This window comes from Siniperca chuatsi, linkage group LG6 (assembly GCF_020085105.1).
Source record: "Siniperca chuatsi isolate FFG_IHB_CAS linkage group LG6, ASM2008510v1, whole genome shotgun sequence".
Lineage (NCBI taxonomy): Eukaryota > Metazoa > Chordata > Actinopteri > Centrarchiformes > Sinipercidae > Siniperca > Siniperca chuatsi.
The window spans coordinates 417,501-436,300 of record NC_058047.1 but is presented as its reverse complement, the minus strand read 5'-3'; the positions used below and the strand labels follow the sequence as shown (position 1 = coordinate 436,300).

The window sequence follows — 18,800 nt, the reverse complement described above, 5'->3', positions numbered from 1 at the left end:
TACTGAGTGACGCGCAGCAGCCGGTGGACTCCTGGGTCAGCCTTTGGGAAACGTGCTGATCGTCATGAGCGCAAACAGCGTTAACGCCACTATAAATCTCAAGGAGGCTTTAAGGAATCTTTACAGACTTTAATCCGCGGCAGGCAGGACTCTGTGGATGTGTGGCGCTTCCTGTTACAGCAGCTTTCGTGATGTGAAGCATTAAACTCTCAGCAGCATTTCTCTCTGAGCGAAAACACACTGAGTAAAAGCCCTGAAAAACAAACACAGTCTGTCTTTTAAAGTGAGTCTTCAGGACCGACGGTGTGAACTGCAGCTTAGGTGTCACCATGGTTACCGGCCGAGAGCCGGGAGACGTCCGACAGAAGTGAAAGGGAAAGCTGCCGATCGGCCTGCTGAATCACAGGACATTCCCAGGAAATCAAATCATGTTCCAACAAGCTCCGGGGGAAGCTTATCTTTTAGGAAAATATCTTTAATAAAAGCACACAGTGAGAAACTGAACACATATTTACATTCAACTCACATCAGGCAAGAAACGCAGCAGATAATTCAACACAGACACAAACAATGTGGTTCTGTAGCAGAACATATAAAGTGAAGGTGCAGCGGGGCCAAAGCAACAGAGGGACTCTAAAACTGAAAGTGAAGCTCAAACTGAAAGTTTCCGACCTCCTTCTGGTCCTTTAAAGAGTCCCTGAAGAGTCACGGTGGGAATTTTTCTTACATGTTATGAAACTGAAGACAAAGCTTTGATTCAGAGCAAGATTTCTGCTTCAGTTTAGTCTCTCAGGCCGAGCAGTTAAAGGGACGGTTCGCTGAACGGGAAGTCCGAGTTCACAGCTACTAAAAACTAGTGAAAAATGAATGAGCTGCAAAGCTGCTGCAAGCTGACAGAAGACTAAATGCTGTTAACTGCTGCTCATACGTTACATTATAAAAGGCTGTAGCCACAAGTGGTGACGTGGTAGCCAAGCACTGGAGTGTTGTGTAAATAAGTCGGCACGTGGTAGCATTGTGCCAAGCCACGAGTCACATGCTGGGATGTCCTGGAATGATGCAACCATGTGCTGGAATCCAGTAGCCACATTTTGGGTTGTGGTAGCCAAGTGTTGGAGTGTTATAGAAACAAATTTGAATGTGGTAGTCATGGGATATGAAAGCCACATATTGGGAGGTGGTAGGTCTGTCGCGATAATTACGTTATCGACTTACGTTTCGATATGTGAACGCGACCTCGATACTGCCCGTTGTGTTTACGTGTGTGCAACATTTTAGCCGACGTGATGCCGGAATGAACAGCAGGGTTTCCCCACAGCGCCCGAGCCGAATGAACAGAAACAAAACGACGCCGAGACACGTCTTTCTGTCATTTCTGGTCGCGCTGCTTCCGTCCGCTCGTCGTCTGCTCTCTGGGAGGAGTTTCACCTTTTCAGACCATCAGGGAAAAGGCGAGACATATATTCATATACTGTAATTAATTTCCCTGCACGCTGCTCAGAGTGATCGCAGTCGTCGGTCTCAGTAGGTGTCGGCAGGTTTGAGCTTCTCTCAGTCTCTCTCCGGGTCTCCGGGTCACAGGCTCCTGTAGCTTGTTCATATGTTAATAGTTCGTTTGATCTCCTCCGTCCCTTTGTAGATTTTTTAAAAACTTTTTTACTTCAAATATACAATGTACCTGTAGTGAGCTTGTGATTATTTGGCTAGAGATTTCTGCGTCTCTCCCTCCACACAACCCCGACGCTTTATGCAAATTAATTAAATGGGATGAGATGAAAATGCCCTTAAAATGACAATAATATCGTTTATCGCAGTTATTGCTGTGACAATATATCGTCCAACAAAATAGTTATCGTCACAGGCCTAGGAGGTGGTAGTCACATTTTGGGGCATAGTGGCCACATTTTGGGATACTGGCAGGTAGTAGTCATATGTTGGGATATGGTAGCCACATGTTGGGATATGGTGGCCACATGTTGGGATATGGTGGCCACATGTTGGGATATGGTGGCCACATGTTGGGATATGGTGGCCAATATTGAAATCAGGTGTTGCAAATTAGCAGCCACAAGTTGGGAGGTGGTATCCACATATTAGCATATCAAAGTCATGTGTCACGACATGGTAGCTACACATTAGGAAGTGGTAGTCACATGTTGGGATGTTGTAGCCACATAATCGGATATCAAAGCCACATGGTAGCCACATATTAGAACTTGGTAGCCGCATGTTGGGAGGTGGTAGCCCAGTGTTAGCCTCAGGCTGAAGGCGGAGCAGACTGGGGCAGCTGATAGAAGCCTTTCTTCCTGGATCTTCTCAGGTAGTCGAGGAGCAGAGCAGCAGCTGCTAGCCCAGCGGCAACACAGACGACTGGGATGATGACAACGCTGAGACTGGGAGGAAGGCTGGGTCTTCTCTCTGCATGAAACGAAGGAGAAAGACTTCAGAATAAACTAAAACACAGATTGTGAAATCTGTTTCCAACCTTTAAAGACATAAAAAACGGTAAATTGTCATTCTAAAATTAAACTCCGGGACAGAAACAAAAACAAACAGGAGAGTAAACCGGTCTAACTGACCTCTGACGCTGATGCTGAAGACTTTGACCTGGAAACCGAGGTCGTTGGTCACATTGACTTGGTAAAGCCCAGAGTCTCCGGCTGAGACGTTGACCAATAGGAAGGTGCCATTGGGGGAATACAGCTCCGTCCCATTCGTCAGCTTCTTCAGGGCCACGGCTGACGGCGGAAAGCTGATGGTCTGGCAGCAGATGGTGACATTTTGTCCCTCCTGGACCTCCGCAGACGGCAGGACGAGGACTGTGGTGTTCCTCGGAGGAGCTGGAAGAAACCAGATTAAAGTTAGAGCTTCGAGCAGAGGCAGAAACTGGTCACATGATTAACACAGAGGCCATTTCGATGTGAAACCACCTAAAGATTAGAATGTAAAGTCAGTGAGGACATCAGAAAGATTGAACTAATATTAGATAAGCAGCAAATGATGATGAATCGTGTGACGGGTGCCATTCATTGTTTTGGTGAAAGGTTCTCACAGTTAAACTCGTGTTTCCTGAACTGAACACTGATAAAGTGCGTGGGGAGGAAGATCTGGTCAAAGGGAGTTCACATGGGAAGTAATAACACTACAGATAACGTCAAAGCGGAGCCCGAGCCGCTCGGACGGCGGCGTGTTGCCATACGAACGTCTTCTGGTCATTCCTGAAGTTAAGTGACAGCTGGGAGGATGCGTTTACTGCCGTTACGTGTTTTATCACCGTATTCACGCAGTAAACCTGCAGTAAAGTGTAACTCTGGAAGGCTTTAAGGGAACCAAGACCTACAATACAAATCCTGCAAACCTGATCCCTCAAACAACATCTGGATTAAAAAATGGATTCAAGTGTTTGGAACTTTATGAGATGGAGCAACTGAAGGTCTGCTCACACCAGGAAGTGGTGCAGTGACCTCTCAAAACCTGCAAACTGCTTTTTAAAAAGCTTTTTATGAAGCTTTTAGTATTTTGCAGTTGTAACATGTTTTATCTGTTTTATTCACTTTTTATTGTGGTGTATTTGATCCTGTTTCATTGTCATCAGTAACGCTGCTGTGGTCGGAGGAGAAACTCTGACGTTAACAATGAACTTGGTTTTTTATGTATTTATAGGAGAGAAAAACAAAAGGCAGCTGTGAACTGAACAAAAACAAACTGTCGTGTTAAAATGTGAAATACTTCAAAATAACAGTCATCTTTCCGAGCTGCTGAGCTGAACCCGTTGACCTCGAGTCAAGTCTTTAGCCAACACATCGTCACCTGATACTGCTCTGCCGTGTGACTGGTTTACTTCGTCTTTTAATAAACTTTTGCATCATGTCACTTCCTGTCTTATTTTAAGGAACATTCTGCCGCCATGAAAAAAACCAAACATGCATTTCCACATTTTTCAGATAAACTGAAATACTAATCCTTTTTTAGGCTACATGACCCATTTTAAAAACAATGGCAGCGTCATGCTTTATGTCTCCTCCCTCAGGTGTGGATGCTGTTAGCACACCTGAATATTTGATTGATTGATTATCGCAGCATTAAATTAACATCAGACTGAGAACGAGTGGAGCTCCGTCTGGTCTAAATCAGCCTGTAAGTGACACATTACTCGGCAGTGCAGTCAGAGTTTATTTCTGTCCAGAGAAGCACTCAGCATCATGTGAAGCAGTGAGAGGTCGACCTGTCAGATAACAGCCGGCAGAGCGGAGGAAAACACAGAACAAGAAGCAGAAGAAGAAGAAGAGCTGGAGGACTGAAGCCGTTTAAAGTTTCTCATCACAAAGAAGAGACATTTTATATGGAGTTCCTCACGGCTCCGTCCTGGGTCCACTAGTCTTTTAGTTTACCACCAGTTTGTTTTATTTTACTTTACTGCTGCGGACACTACAAAGTATTCATGTGGAGAAAGTAAAACCAGCACCTCCGACAGTGATGGAGCTAGTGACCAGTTGGGATCCGTACTGGTTGGAGGCTTCACACTGGTAGAGGGCGGAGTCTTCCAGCAGGGCGGAGGAGAGGCTGAAGGAGAGCGAAGAGGAGGCGGGGTCAGTCTTCTTAAGCTCCGCCCCCTCCCTCCTCAGCACCAGCGTGGTGGGCGGAGCTCCGTCTGAGTGGCAGGTAAACGTCACCTGCTGACCCTCCACCACCTGCTCACCTGGACTCACCGAGAGGGAGGTTCTCCTCGGAGGATCTGAAACACAAACAGGCGAACTGAGTTTAACAAAACCTGAATAACTTAACGTGTCACATGTTCCGTGTCGACCTCCGCTGGTCACATGACAGAAATAGTTGCGTGAAGAATGAAAAAAGAGCTGAGAGAGAAGTTCAAACCCCGCCCACTTCACCTCCACACAGCTGACCAATCACAGAGTGAGGTGGGTGTGATGTCAGAGTGTCCGCGTGAACACACCGAGTCCTTCTTTGTCGTCAGGGTTCAAACCTGGGGGAGCTCAGTTTTTATGTTCAATGAAGTTTTGACCTCATGAGGTCCTGCAGTATCAGACTGTGCCCTCATCAGTCTGCAGGTGACATCATCTCTGACTCTGAGTGACCTAACGTACCTTTAAACTGTCTTTAACTCCTCTCAGCCAATCAAACAGCAGATACTCTGCAGCCTGACCCGGCTTTATATCCGCTCAGGTCAAACTTCAGGGGCTGAACCACCGGCTTGATCAGGCATCAACCGCCATCACCGTGTAACTGGTCAAGCTTAGTTTCCCAAGTAAGATTTTTATGCTGAACATCAAGAGCAGCCTGCAGTACTCTGGAGCCACTATCTGGACTGGTCTACAAGAGACTGAACTGGTCTACAGGCTTTAAATGTAAACTGAAAACCGGACCCCAGAACACTTGAACAATAGACTGCTGGAGGTGTTTTAAGGGTTTATTGTTTTATCCTCCTGCTGAAGTAAAGTCTACAACGCTTCCAGCAGCTGCTTCACAATAAAAGCCTGAAGTCTTTAATGAAAAGGCTTTTATTTGCTCAGACACTCACAGTGGACCTGCAGGGGGACGCCGGTCCTCCTGGACCTCCACACGTCTCCGTCTTCCGTCAGCAGCTCGGCTCTGCAGGTCAGATCCCGCTGATCCTCCTCGACCCGGTGCTGAAGAACAGACGAGACGTTCTGTAAGGAACCGGAGAACCTGAACGACTCCGACATCAGCGTCGTGTTCCCCGACAGCCACTGGATCCTCATCTGATTGGTTGAGAAGACGTTTCTGACATCACAGCGAAGGACCGCCTCCTGGCCAAGCAGGACAGGACCAGGATCCTCCAGAACCGGATCAGACGGAAACGCTGGAGAGAAGAAGAACAAAGCAGACGTTCACACACAGATACTGGGATCAGGTCTACCAGCTGACGGACCAGCGGATCAGCTTCCGCCAGTCTCTCGATGGGACTGTTTCAGCTGGTTCTGTTGGACCGGCGCTGATGTCGACATTTAAACTGATCGACCACAGAGAAAGTTAGAGCCAACAGGAAGTCCTTAACTTCTCCGTCACACAGTCGACCTTCACTGAGCAGCGTCCACTTATTAAAGACCATCGTGTCCGTCTGCAGTTATGTGATAAAATTCTGGCAGCTGTCAGATGAAATGAGCTGAATGTTAATATTAAACTCTGCTTGTTTCTGTCTCTGAGCTGCGGGGGAGGAAGGAGGGAGGGGGGGGATGTTTGGCTTCTTTTACCCCTGTTGTGTCACTTCCTGTCAGTCAGAGCGTTGGAGTCTGTCCTCCTCACTTCAGATTAAAGACAGATCTGTGTGGGGAAGTGTTCCTGCGCTCTGGAACAACACCAAAATAACCGAGTGAAACTCTGACCTTTGACCTCTCTGCTTTGCTCAACGGAAATAAATCTGTCCAAACACAGCAGCTCCGACTGAAGTCCAGGACTCCCCCGCTGAGAGCTGCAGGAATGTCTCAATATCAGATTTAATCCTGATGATTCAGGTCCGGATAGTTTTTCCTCTGAACGCCTCGCAGACTGATTCAAACCAGAGTCATGAGGTCTGCAGATAAAACGCATCGTATCTGGACTCCGAGCAGTTTGTTCTTTTCTGTTCAACTTCAGGAAGTCAGCAGAAAAGGCTGAAAACATAAAACCCTGAACTTTCTACCTTAATTTAAATCAAACCCCTTAATTATAAAGGAGGACCGTCTTAATTCCTTCATCCCACCTTAAATTTAGAGTTAGGAGATTTATTCTGAATTCATTTGTAAATTCAGGGGAAAGTTAATTGTTAATGAACGAATCACTAAAAACAGCTGGACTCGACGAATGCGCTCGCCGTGCCGACGAAAGGATTCTCGTTACAGTCGAACTCGACGACAGAAGTTTCCACGGAAATAAAACTGACGAACCGTCCGAAAATAAGACGACGACGTTTCACTTAGTTTGATTATTCTGATGTTTTCTTCACTTGTGTTGTCACACATGTTGTCGAGGTCAACGAGGAAGTCATGTGGTCACACACACACACACGCGATTTTGGTATCGAAGCGCTCTGGTTTCCGTTTGTAGTCCGAGTAGTATCGACCAATCACGTCTGAGCGGCCTTTGGTTGCGTGCAGGTAAACAGTCGGTGTGGAGAGCACAAGAGGCGGAACGCGTTGGCCGAGATGCGATCTGGGACCCAGCGGCTGTCGTCTGACGGCGATTTGGCTTTTTATCAGACGACAGCCGCTGGAGCAATTCTAGCAATATCCAAAATACACCGTAAATATCCAAAACACACCGTAAGTATCCAAGTTACACCGTAAGTATCCAAAACACACCGTAAATATCCAAAACACACCGTAAGTATCCATTATACACCGTAAGTATCCAAGATACACCGTAAGTATCCATTATACACCGTAAGTATCCATTATACACCGTAAGTATCCATTATACACCGTAAATATCCAAGATACACCGTAAGTATCCAAAACACACCGTAAGTATCCATTATACACCGTAAGTATCCAAAACACACCGTAAGTATCCATTATACACCGTAAGTATCCAAGATACACCGTAAGTATCCAAAACACACCGTAAGTATCCAAGATACACCGTAAGTATCCATTATACACCGTAAGTATCCAAGATACACCGTAAGTATCCATTATACACCGTAAATATCCAAAACACACCGTAAGTATCCATTATACACCGTAAATATCCAAAACACACCGTAAGTATCCAAAACACACCGTAAGTATCCAAAACACACCGTAAGTATCCATTATACACCGTAAATATCCAAAACACACCGTAAGTATCCAAAACACACCGTAAGTATCCAAAATACACTGTAAGTATCAAGATAAGTATCCAAAACACACCGTAAGTATCCAAAACACACTGTAAATATCAAGATACACCGTAAATATCCAAGATACACTGTAAGTCAAGATACACTGTGAAGTATCCAAGATACGTAGTATCCAAGATACACCGTAAGTATCCAAGATACACCGTAAGTATCCATTATACACCGTAAGTATCCAAGATACACCGTAAGTATCCAAGATACACCGTAAGTATCCAAGATACACCGTAAGTATCCATTATACACCGTAAGTATCCAAAACACACCGTAAATATCCAAGATACACCGTAAGTATCCAAGATACACCGTAAGTATCCAAAACACACCGTAAGTATCCAAAACACACCGTAAGTATCCAAGATACACCGTAAGTATCCATTATACACCGTAAGTATCCATTATACACCGTAAGTATCCAAAACACACCGTAAGTATCCAAAATACACCGTAAGTATCCAAAACACACCGTAAATATCCAAAACACACCGTAAATATCCAAGATACACCGTAAGTATCCAAAACACACCGTAAGTATCCAAAATACACCGTAAGTATCCAAAACACACCGTAAGTATCCATTATACACCGTAAATATCCAAGATACACGTAAGTATCCAAGATACACGTAAGTATCAAGATACACGTAAGTATCCAAGATACACGTAAGTATCCAAAACACACGTAAATATCCAAGATACACTGTAAGTATCCAAGATACACGTAAGTATCAAAACACACGTAAGTATCCATTATACACTGTAAGTATCCAAGATACACCGTAAGTATCCATTATACACCGTAAGTATCCATTATACACCGTAAGTATCCAAAACACACCGTAAGTATCCAAAATACACGTAAGTATCCAAAACACACTGTAAATATCAAAACACACTGTAAATATCCAAGATACACGTAAGTATCCAAAACACACCGTAAGTATCCAAAATACACGTAAGTATATCAAAACACACTGTAAATATCCAAAACACACCGTAAATATCCAAGATACACCGTAAGTATCCAAAACACACCGTAAGTATCCAAAATACACCGTAAGTATCCATTATACACAGTAAGTATCCAAAACACACCGTAAATATCCAAGATACACCGTAAATATCCAAAACACACCGTAAGTATCCAAGATACACCGTAAGTATCCATTATACACCGTAAGTATCCATTATACACCGTAAGTATCCAAAATACACCGTAAGTATCCAAAACACACCGTAAATATCCAAAACACACCGTAAATATCCAAGATACACCGTAAGTATCCAAAACACACCGTAAGTATCCAAAATACACCGTAAGTATCCAAAACACACCGTAAGTATCCAAAATACACCGTAAGTATCCAAAACACACCGTAAGTATCCAAAATACACCGTAAGTATCCAAAACACACTGTAAATATCCAAAACACACCGTAAATATCCAAGATACACCCTTCTTCTTTTCCTTTCGGCTGCTCCCTTTCAGGGGTCGCCACAGCGAATCACGTGCCTCCATCTAACCCTGTCCTCTGCGTCCTCTTCACTCACACCAGTTAGCTTCATGTCCTCTCTCACTACATCCATAAATCTCCTCTCTGGTCTTCCTCTAGACCTCCTGCCTGGCAGCTCCAGCCTCCTTCTACCAATATATTCACAGTCTCTCCTCTGAACACGTCCAAACCACCTCGATCTGGCCTCTCTGACTTTATCTCCGAAACATCTAACCTCTATTACTCTCGACAGTACATGCACCTCCGCTTATTACATATTTAGTTACATTGTATTTTTTACTGTACTTCATCATCAACCAGTAAACCCACTTGGTACTCGACACTTAGTTTATCTTATACTTATACCGACATGATACTTAATTTATTTTCTGACCTGTTTTATAGTGTATCATATTGTTTTCTAGTACTTCCTCCTGTGTGCACTGACGTAAAGGCGAGCTGCTGTAACAAAGAGTTTCCCTTCGGGGATCAATAAAGTATTTCTGATTCTGATAACATGAGCTGTCCCTCTGATGTCCTCGTTCCTGATCCTGTCCGTCCTCGTCTCTCCCAAAGAGGACCTCAGCATCTTAAGCTCTGCTGCCTCCAGCTCTGCCTCTTGTCTTTTCTTCAGCGCCGCTGTCTCTAAGCTGTACAACATCGCAGGTCTCACCGCCGTCTCCAACACCTTTCCTTTCATTCTTGCTGAGACTCTTTTATCACACAACACACCTGACACTTTTCTCCACCCGCTCCAACCTGCTCGCAAAATACACCCTAAATATCCAAAATACACAAACAGAAGACCCACAACTAAAACTAAAACTAAAGTATACGGTTTACACAAAGTCCAAAACCCCAGACCTGATAAGAAAAGTGCACATCTGTCTCTCCTTCGGTAACCTGATGTAGGCACAAATGGTTTGCTGTACTTGGCTGATCCTCTCTGAGGTTATTAATGATGTAATAAAGACCTGATCCCAGGTGTCTCGGACTCACAGAGGACGTGGACCTGGGTGTTTCCGGTCCTGATGACGGAGTCACACTCGGCCTCGCAGCTGTATCCTCCCTGATCCTGGAGGTCCAGGTCCTGCAGGTGGAGCAGGGACAGTCCGTCCTGCTGCTGCGTCCTCTGGAGGACGGTCCGGTCCTGGTCTGTCCTCCTCCAGGTGAAGGTGGGAGGGTGGAGACATCCGGTGGCTCTGCAGGTCAGGACCAGACCTGAACCCCGCTCTGCTGCTGAGACCGGAGGACTCACCTCCACCCGCAGAGGGTGAACTGAAAGAACATCAATACCGAAATATTAATCCGGATTATTCTGATCATTATTCGTCATGATTTTACATCCAAACCAGTTTCCTCTCAGTTGCTAACGGCAACACACACTGTAACCAGCCGAGAGGCTTCATGTCCAGGACCCGGATCTATCGAGCGTCTCAGTTATTAGTCTTTTACGTCTTTTTGTCTCAGAACGAGACGCCAACAGAATCTTACGTGTAAAAAATCTGAAATACAAATCCAAGAAAGACACAAAGAGTGAAACGCTCAGGTGTAACTGAGCAGGCAGAACTTTATAAGGACGCTTGTAGCTAACATTAGCATTTATACATTAGCATTTTAACATTAGCAAGGTGAGAAGTATGATCCAACTTAATGCTCAAGAGTCTTTACTCTCACATTACAAACGCTCAGGAAGCGGCTAATAAAAACAGAAGTGAAACTAAACAAAAGTGACTCGTTCATGTTGAAAAAAGCTGAAAAAAGATCCAAAGCAAAATCAAAATGAAACTAAAAGTATTTCTGTCCCGAACAAAGACGAAACTGTAAAACTAGCTACAGAAAGGAGAAAGTAAAACCAGCACCTCCGACAGTGATGGAGCTGGTGACCAGTTGGGATCCGTACTGGTTGGAGGCTTCACACTGGTAGTGGGCGGAGTCTTCCAGCAGGACGGAGGAGAGGCTGAAGGAGAGCGGAGAGGAGGCGGGGTCAGTCCTATTAAGCTCCGCCCCCTCCCTCCTCAGCACCAGCGTGGTGGGCGGAGCTCCGTCTGAGTGGCAGGTAAACGTCACCTGCTGACCCTCCACCACCTGCTCACCTGGACTCACCGAGAGGGAGGTGTTGGTGGGCGGAGCTGTGGGAGGTGCAGACAGGTGTGTCAGAGCTAGTGACAGGTAAACAGGGAGGAGACACCAAGGAGACACTAAGGAGACAACAAAGAGACACTAAGGAGACAGCAAAGAGACACTAAGGAGACAACAAGGAGCCAATAAGGAGACAACAAAGAGACAATAAGGAGACAACAAAGAGACACTAAGGAGACACCAAGGAGACACTAAGGAGACAGCAAAGAGACACTAAGGAGACAGCAAAGAGACACTAAGGAGACACTAAGGAGACAACAAAGAGACACTAAGGAGACAACAAAGAGACACTAAGGAGACAACAAGGAGCCAATAAGGAGACAACAAGGAGACAATAAGGAGACACTAAGGAGACACTAAGGAGACAACAAAGAGACACTAAGGAGACACTAAGGAGACAACAAAGAGACACTAAGGAGACAAGGAGACAATAAGGAGACACTAAGGAGACAACAAAGAGACACTAAGGAGACAAGGAGACAATAAGGAGACAACAAGGAGCCAATAAGGAGACAACAAAGAGACAATAAGGAGACAACAAAGAGACACTAAGGAGACAACAGGGAGCCAATAAGGAGACAACAAGGAGCCAATAAGGAGACAACAAAGAGACACTAAGGAGACAACAGGGAGCCAATAAGGAGACAACAAGGAGCCAATAAGGAGACAACAAAGAGACACTAAGGAGACAACAAAGAGACACTAAGGAGACAACAGGGAGCCAATAAGGAGACAACAAGGAGACAATAAGGAGACAACAAAGACACAATAAGGAGACACTAAGGAGACCCGTCTGTGGTTCAGTGCCTTGCTCAGCGGCACCCTGGCAGTGCCTACAGAGATAGTTAATGAAACAGGAGCTTCACTCTCACCATGAACGGTGATCTCCACGGCAGCGGTTTGGTTTCCTTCGGCGTTTCGGGCGTCACACTCGTACCATCCGGCTTCAGACAGACTCACCGCCGCAAAGACCAGCTGACGGCCTCGACCCCGCGGCACAGACCGACCGCCTGCCGTCCTGAAGCTCCAGGTGACGACTGGCTCGGGGTTTCCCTCCGCAGAACAGGTGAGCGTGAGCGGAGAGCCGGCCATCACCAACACAGAGTCTGATATCGCCGTGACAACAGGAGCATCTGAAGAGGAGGAGGGTTCAGATCCGTCAGACGGAGGAGGCGGATCCTCGTCCGCTCACATTACAGTCAGGAATAAAATGGTGTAACAAGCAGCTGAATATCCATTCAGACACGTTTAATACAAATTAATTTCATAACTTAAATAATAGATCAGTAAAATAAGTATCTATCTATCTCAGGCCGCAGGAGTGCCAGTCCACTTCATGAACTGTTCCGGGTTTAGATGGACATGAAACTCAAGTCCCGCAGGAATGGGTTTCAGTTGTACCGGTGTTATACAGGGCAGTGACTCGTCCTGCAGGACTTTTCTTTGTAAGGAAATTCATAAATAACATAAACATAAGATAAATAATTCAAACTGGTGGTCAAAACATAAACCTCACGAATTCAAGTTTCCTGAACTTTTCTTTCTTAGAAATATGTGACTGACTGAACACAACCTGATAAGACTTCAAACAGTTTTTGACACTGACCCCCTTAACCCAGACCTGATTGTGTCCCCTCAACTACTAAAACCAAACCTACCTGCTTCAAATTTACAAAATGACTGAAATCTGTGTAAATGTTTAGAAGATCAGGATTAAATGAGAAGAAAGATTTCCTCCTGTGTCGGACTTTAGTTCAGACCTGAGACTCAAAGACCTGAACTTGAGTCTGAACAAAGACCATCAGACCTGAACTTGAGTCCGGACTCTCGTGGTCTGAACTGAAGTCAGACACACAAGGAAATCTTTCCTCTCATGTTGCCCGATCCAGCAGCCGCTCAGGATCAGACTGGAGGACTCGGACTCACAGAGCAGGTTTAGGGGGACGGTGGTCTCTCTGATCTTGTCCTCAGCAGGCAGGTCCTGCAGGTCCAACGTGGCCCTGCAGCTGATGTTGCCTCCTAAGTCCTGGTTCAGAGGGGTGAATCTGTATTCAGACCAGACCGAGCTGGATCCAGGATCTCCCACAATGCTCTGCAGGACGGTGTCTCCTCTGAGCCAGGTGAGGGTCAGCAGCTCGGCAGGGTAAAGTTCAGATACCTGGCAGGTCAGGGCTGACTCCGCCCCCAGCCTCAGGTGGTCCTGACCTCTGATCACAGGACCTGACGGGAAGGCTGGACCCAGCAGAGACACAGAGGACAGTAAGTGGTCCACAGAAGACAGACATGGACTTTAAAAGTGAAGAGACCAGGAACAAACGGACCAATCAGAGAGTGTTTAGCTGATGACTCACTTAACAAACCAGGTGTTAAAATGAATCACGACTCAGCAGCTTCATGTTTCTCTCAGGGTGTAAAACTGCTGCAGTCAAACGCCTCACAGCACACGAGGTGTGGACATATAACCTGAGGCTCACCACCTGGGGCTCACCACCTGGGGCTCACCACCTGAGGCTCACCACCTGGGGCTCACCACCTGAGGCTCACCACCTGAGGTTCACCACCTGAGGTTCACCACCTGGGGCTCACCACCTGGGGCTCACCACCTGGGGCTCACCACCTGAGGCTCACCACCTGAGGTTCACCACCTGAGGTTCACCACCTGGGGCTCACCACCTGGGGCTCACCACCTGGGGCTCACCACCTGGATCTTTATCCTCTTAATCAGAATCAAACTGGAGGCGTTACAGTTACACGGTGTCCATCTAAACCACTCGGCTACCGAACGCCTCAAGAAGTCATTTTAAAACGGTAGAAAATCCAACTCTTTAGAATCAGAAATACTTTATTGATCCCCGAGGGGAAACGCAGCTTTAGATTACAACAGCTTTTAATTAATCAATTCACTTTTTGCACTAAAGGAGAAGCATTTCAGTACAAACTGATATACGTGTAGCGACACAAAGGTAAGAATCAGCTTCAAAGGGATTTATACTGTTCTAGCTCTGTGACGATGCGTTTTCCAGCTGATCCGAGGGGGGGTTAAAGAGTTTATTCAGCTTCAGGAGGAGGAGAGTTTCCGCAGCACATGAAGGAAACTCTTCATCACAAACACCTGGAGATACGAGGTTTCCACTGGACAGGAAGGGGATGAAGTAGGCGGACTGCTGACTGAAGTTATCGGATAAATGTGGTGAAGTGTTTCAGTATAAACTCACAGTAAACCCGCACCGAGGTTCTGATCTGCTTGAGTTCTCCTCCGCAGATGACTTTACACAGCAGAGCTCCTTCGTGCTCCATCATCACGGGGTCAAAGGTCACCACAGACGCAGTCCTGTTGGTGCTGACGGAGGCGGTCAGAGGTTGGTCCCCCAACCGGGTCCAGGAGACGCTGGGCATATCGGGACAGTCATGAACCCGACACACCAGCTGCTGGCGCTCCCCGAGCCTACACAGAGGCCTTCTGGGAAACACATCCACACGCAGACCCTGAACGCACCACGATGACATCAGCAGCACAGCTGTGAAGGTAAACAACAACAACACCGGTTTTTCTGAGACATGGGGGCGCTCACTCAGCTTCAACCCCCCCGTTTATTCCTCATCAGTAAATAAACAGTTAATAAACAGTTAATAAACAGTAAATAAACAGTAAATAAACAGTTAATAAACAGTTAATAAACTGTAAATAAACAGTAAATAACGATGTAGCAACACAGTAAAACACAGCTGTAATAATATAAATACGTCTTATAAGAATATATATCCTTCTATCTGCTACCAGCTGCATTATCGTCTGTTATCAGTCTGATTCTACACGATCAATACGTACAAAAGGGTCCAGCCGATGTGTGCTGATGAAATCTGGCTGAAACAATCAGTTGATGAACTGATCAGTTGATCAACAGAAAAACAATCTGCAGCTGGTTTGATAAGTGATCAGTCGTTTCAGTCGTTCTTTGTGCACAAAGATCCTCTTAGATCGTTCTAATTCAGCTGTTTGGTTTTATTTGGATACCTAAGTTTAAATTTGAATCAGCTGATCAATAGTGACAATCACATGAATTATAACTGGATATTCGATCACATAAACACATAACGAGATAAATGACAATAAGTCTGACAAACGAGTTAGACTCACAGACACTGAGAAAACCAATCAATCAATCAAAATCAATCACTACCAGCTGACAGGCATCGACCTCTGGGTCACCGCAGGTTTCCAACATTAAACTGATATTTGACAGATTTATAATCAATAAAAAAAATCCTCCTAATGTAAAAACATAAAGTCTCTCGTGTTATTTTAATGAAGATGAAAAGTGGAAGTTAATTTTCCTCCTTTAATCACGTCTTTATTATTTTATAATCTCACACACACACACACACACACACACACACACACACACAATAACAGACACACACACTAACACACACAATAACAGACACACACACTAACACACACAGACACACACACACACACACACACTAACACACACACAGACACACACACATCATAATAACAGACAGTAAAAATCATAAAACATAATTTAAAAAACATTTTAAAAAATAGAAATCTGACCTGAGAGCAGCTGAACAAAGATCCTGCAGACAGACAGCAGCGACATCTCACTCCTCCGAGGATTTAAACAGACGGATGAATGAGGATGAAGAGCAGCGTCTCCTTTGTGTCGATGTTTCAGGTCCAACAGTCGGTCTGTAAATCCCCGAAGATCAGAAACAAACGCCTCCTCTGCTGCTGTCAGCCCTTTGTCTCTCCCTCCCCCCCCTCCCTCTGGCTGTGTTTACCTGAGTCTACAGGCCACAGCGCCCTCTGCAGGACGCCAGGAAACATTTCTCTTGCATTATTTCTCTCTCTGCAGGTCAAGAATGTGTTTTCCATTATTTATTAAATTTATCATTTTTGCTCAGTTAACTGAAGAATCGTTCAGTCTGTAACATTAATAATAAAGTTTCTAAAGTCAGAAAACAAAAATAAAGTTCAGAGTGAAACTAAATGTCTGGACCGAAGCGGCAAACTTCAACAAACTCCAGAAGTTTGGTTTCAGAGGAGCGGCGGCGTTTGCAGAGTGCGATAACAGACTGAGGGACTCCGATGACCTCGTATTGATCCGCCTGATGACGACGTGCTGCCGAGTCACGTGACCACGATCACTGATTAAACTCCGACAGGTGTGTGTGTGTGTGTGTGACAGAGAGAAGAGTTCAGGTGGTTCATTTCTGACCTTTGACCTCTGACTTTAAACACGTCTGCGACTGAACCAGAGGCAGCTGGACCACCTGGCTTTACTTCAGAACTTAATCTCCTCGTTCGGGTCTTTCAGACTCAATATTCCAGTTTTCCTCAGCACCTGTCCAACACGCCTGAAGCGCCTGATTTAAAGGCCGTTTAGAGCCGAGCGCTCCCTCGACTCGCCTGCGTTATTAAACCTGTCGCTCGGATCTAGCTGTGTATTTTGTGGGTTTCAGTTTCCTTCTCCTCTTTTCACTCCGAGCTGCTTCCCTTTGTTCCTGCTGCTGCTTTGTAGCCGACGCACCTGCTGAAGACACCTGTCCCAGACACTAACTGTCCATCAGGCAGGACGAGACAAAGAGTTGATCTACAGAACAGAAGACAAACTGCAGTTTTCCTTCAGTTCTTCACTTTACTGTAAACAGTGTTGCAGGAAGTAGTCAGACCCGTTACTGCAGTGAAAGTACTAACACACACTCTCTGCTGCAGTGAAAGTGTGAGAGTGTGATCAGGAAAAAGCCCTTAAAGCATTAAAGCAGTGCAGCGTCCCTGTGGCTGCTGTGCTGTTATATATTCTATCATCAGGTTATTATTCCTCGTGCATTAATGTAAAGCAGGATGTTGCTGCTGCAGCTGGTGGAGCTGGAGCTCATGTTGAACCGGTTTGTATCGGACTGCAGCTGATGATGCTTTTCATTCTGGATCCATCTGCCCATTCTTTTCTCCGTCGATCCGTCGATCGATCGATCGGTTTGGAAAACTGGTGAAAACGGTGAGAAACGCCGTCGCAGATCCTCAGAGTTCAACAGTTTACAGCAGCAAATCGTCACGTTCGAGAAGCCGAATCCAGAAAATGTTTCAACATTTCTGCATGAAAATCGACTCAAACGATGAACCAGTTCTCAGAGCTGCAGATTAACTTTCTGATGATCAACGACTCAACTAATCAATCAATCGATCATTGTCTCAGCTGTCGTTTCAGATTCTGCCGGTGTTTAATCTTTTACACGCATCACGTTATAAACTCTAATGTGTGTTTATGTAAAATCCTCATTAGTTAAGTGACTCCAGCTGTCGGCTGAATGCAGTGAAGAAGAAGAAGCGGGACAGCGGAGGACAGCGCCGCCGCCGCGTCCCGCAGACAGAAGACGTGAAGGAGCCGCGTCACAAGATTCAGTCTTTTATTTTGTTATTGCTCAGATAGAAACTCTGCTGTCAGTTTAAAGAAAAACTCTACAAGTTATTTTCTAACTTTTCTCTTCATAAAATACTTGAATGTGACATTAAAAACAGGAAGTTCTTCATTTAAACATTCAAAATAAAAGCCCTCTGCTGCTGCGTTTACATGTCGACTGAAACTCCTCAAACGGAGTTTTAACACGTCGAAGGCACTTCAGTGACTTCAGAGGAGCCTTTTGATTTACTTACTATATTAATATCATTAAACATATTAATAACTGACAATGTGTTTCACCTGTGGACTCACAGGTAAACTGACTCAGTCACAGGAAGTTGTAGGCCGATAATAGCGCTCGCTAAACAGGTGGGTTTTTTTCAAACATTGAATTTTTCTGTGTTGGTCCCTGGAGCTTTTAATGTGAAAAACTCAGGAGTCATGTGACACGCAGGTGACAGGTGACACACGTATGAAAGGTATGTGACATGAAAGTGAAGGTCAGCTGATCTCCAGCAGCCAATCAGCTGACACGACAGACTTTAAAGACACAAACAAGAATTTAAATATTTGTAAAGCAGCAGGCGTCACATGATCAAAAACACGCTTAAAGGAGCAGTTCAACACTTCCTGTTTGAGCCTCTTTAGTTTAGATTCTAACTGATGTGGAAATTAAGGGGAAAGTCTTTTCAAATTCGACCTAACTGGTTAATTTAGGGGCGTCGAACCACATCAAAGGAGGATTAATTCACGCCATTTTATCTCGTTCTTCTCGTCTGAAAACAAGAGAAGTGGTTTTTAACAAATGTCCATCTGTTCCTTGTTTGCTGATTTGCTCATTAAAGGACAAACAGCCATTTTGTCTTTTCCTACATTTCCTGTT

At 45.2% G+C, this 18,800-nt stretch overlaps 2 protein-coding genes across 2 annotated transcripts in view; both read right to left on the bottom strand.

Moving 5' to 3' along the window:
- Window positions 1–454: 454 nt before the first annotated feature.
- On the bottom strand, window positions 455–16,249 carry vcam1b (vascular cell adhesion molecule 1b). The gene is made up of 10 exons (XM_044199680.1): window positions 16,072–16,249; window positions 14,708–15,010; window positions 13,419–13,724; window positions 12,365–12,625; window positions 11,213–11,482; window positions 10,350–10,628; window positions 5,540–5,842; window positions 4,466–4,735; window positions 2,580–2,840; window positions 455–2,418 (listed from the first exon to the last, which is right to left on the bottom strand). The coding sequence occupies exons 1-10, from the start codon at window positions 16,115–16,117 to the stop codon at window positions 2,258–2,260; spliced, it is 2,460 nt and encodes an 819-aa protein (XP_044055615.1). The 5' UTR covers window positions 16,118–16,249; the 3' UTR covers window positions 455–2,257.
- Window positions 16,250–17,910: 1,661 nt separating this feature from the next.
- Window positions 17,911–18,800, bottom strand: part of cdc14ab (cell division cycle 14Ab) — a 35,604-nt gene continuing 34,714 nt past the window's right edge. The window contains 1 exon segment of the mRNA XM_044199682.1: window positions 17,911–18,800. This exon segment is cut by the window's right edge and continues 908 nt beyond it. The gene's annotated coding sequence lies outside the window, so the exon portion shown is untranslated.

Bases quoted from the DNA above. Each gene is read 5' to 3' on its own strand.
- vcam1b (XM_044199680.1), bottom strand. From the start codon at position 16,117: ATGTCGCTGCTGTCTGTCTGCAGGATCTTTGTTCAGCTGCTCTCAG. The intron at 10,629-11,212 runs GTGCTGGTTTTA...ATGTTCTTTCAG, and splicing joins CAGCTCCATCACTGTCGGAG to TTCACCCTCTGCGGGTGGAG. The intron at 4,736-5,539 runs GTGAGTGTCTGA...TTTGTGTTTCAG, and splicing joins CGTCCCCCTGCAGGTCCACT to ATCCTCCGAGGAGAACCTCC.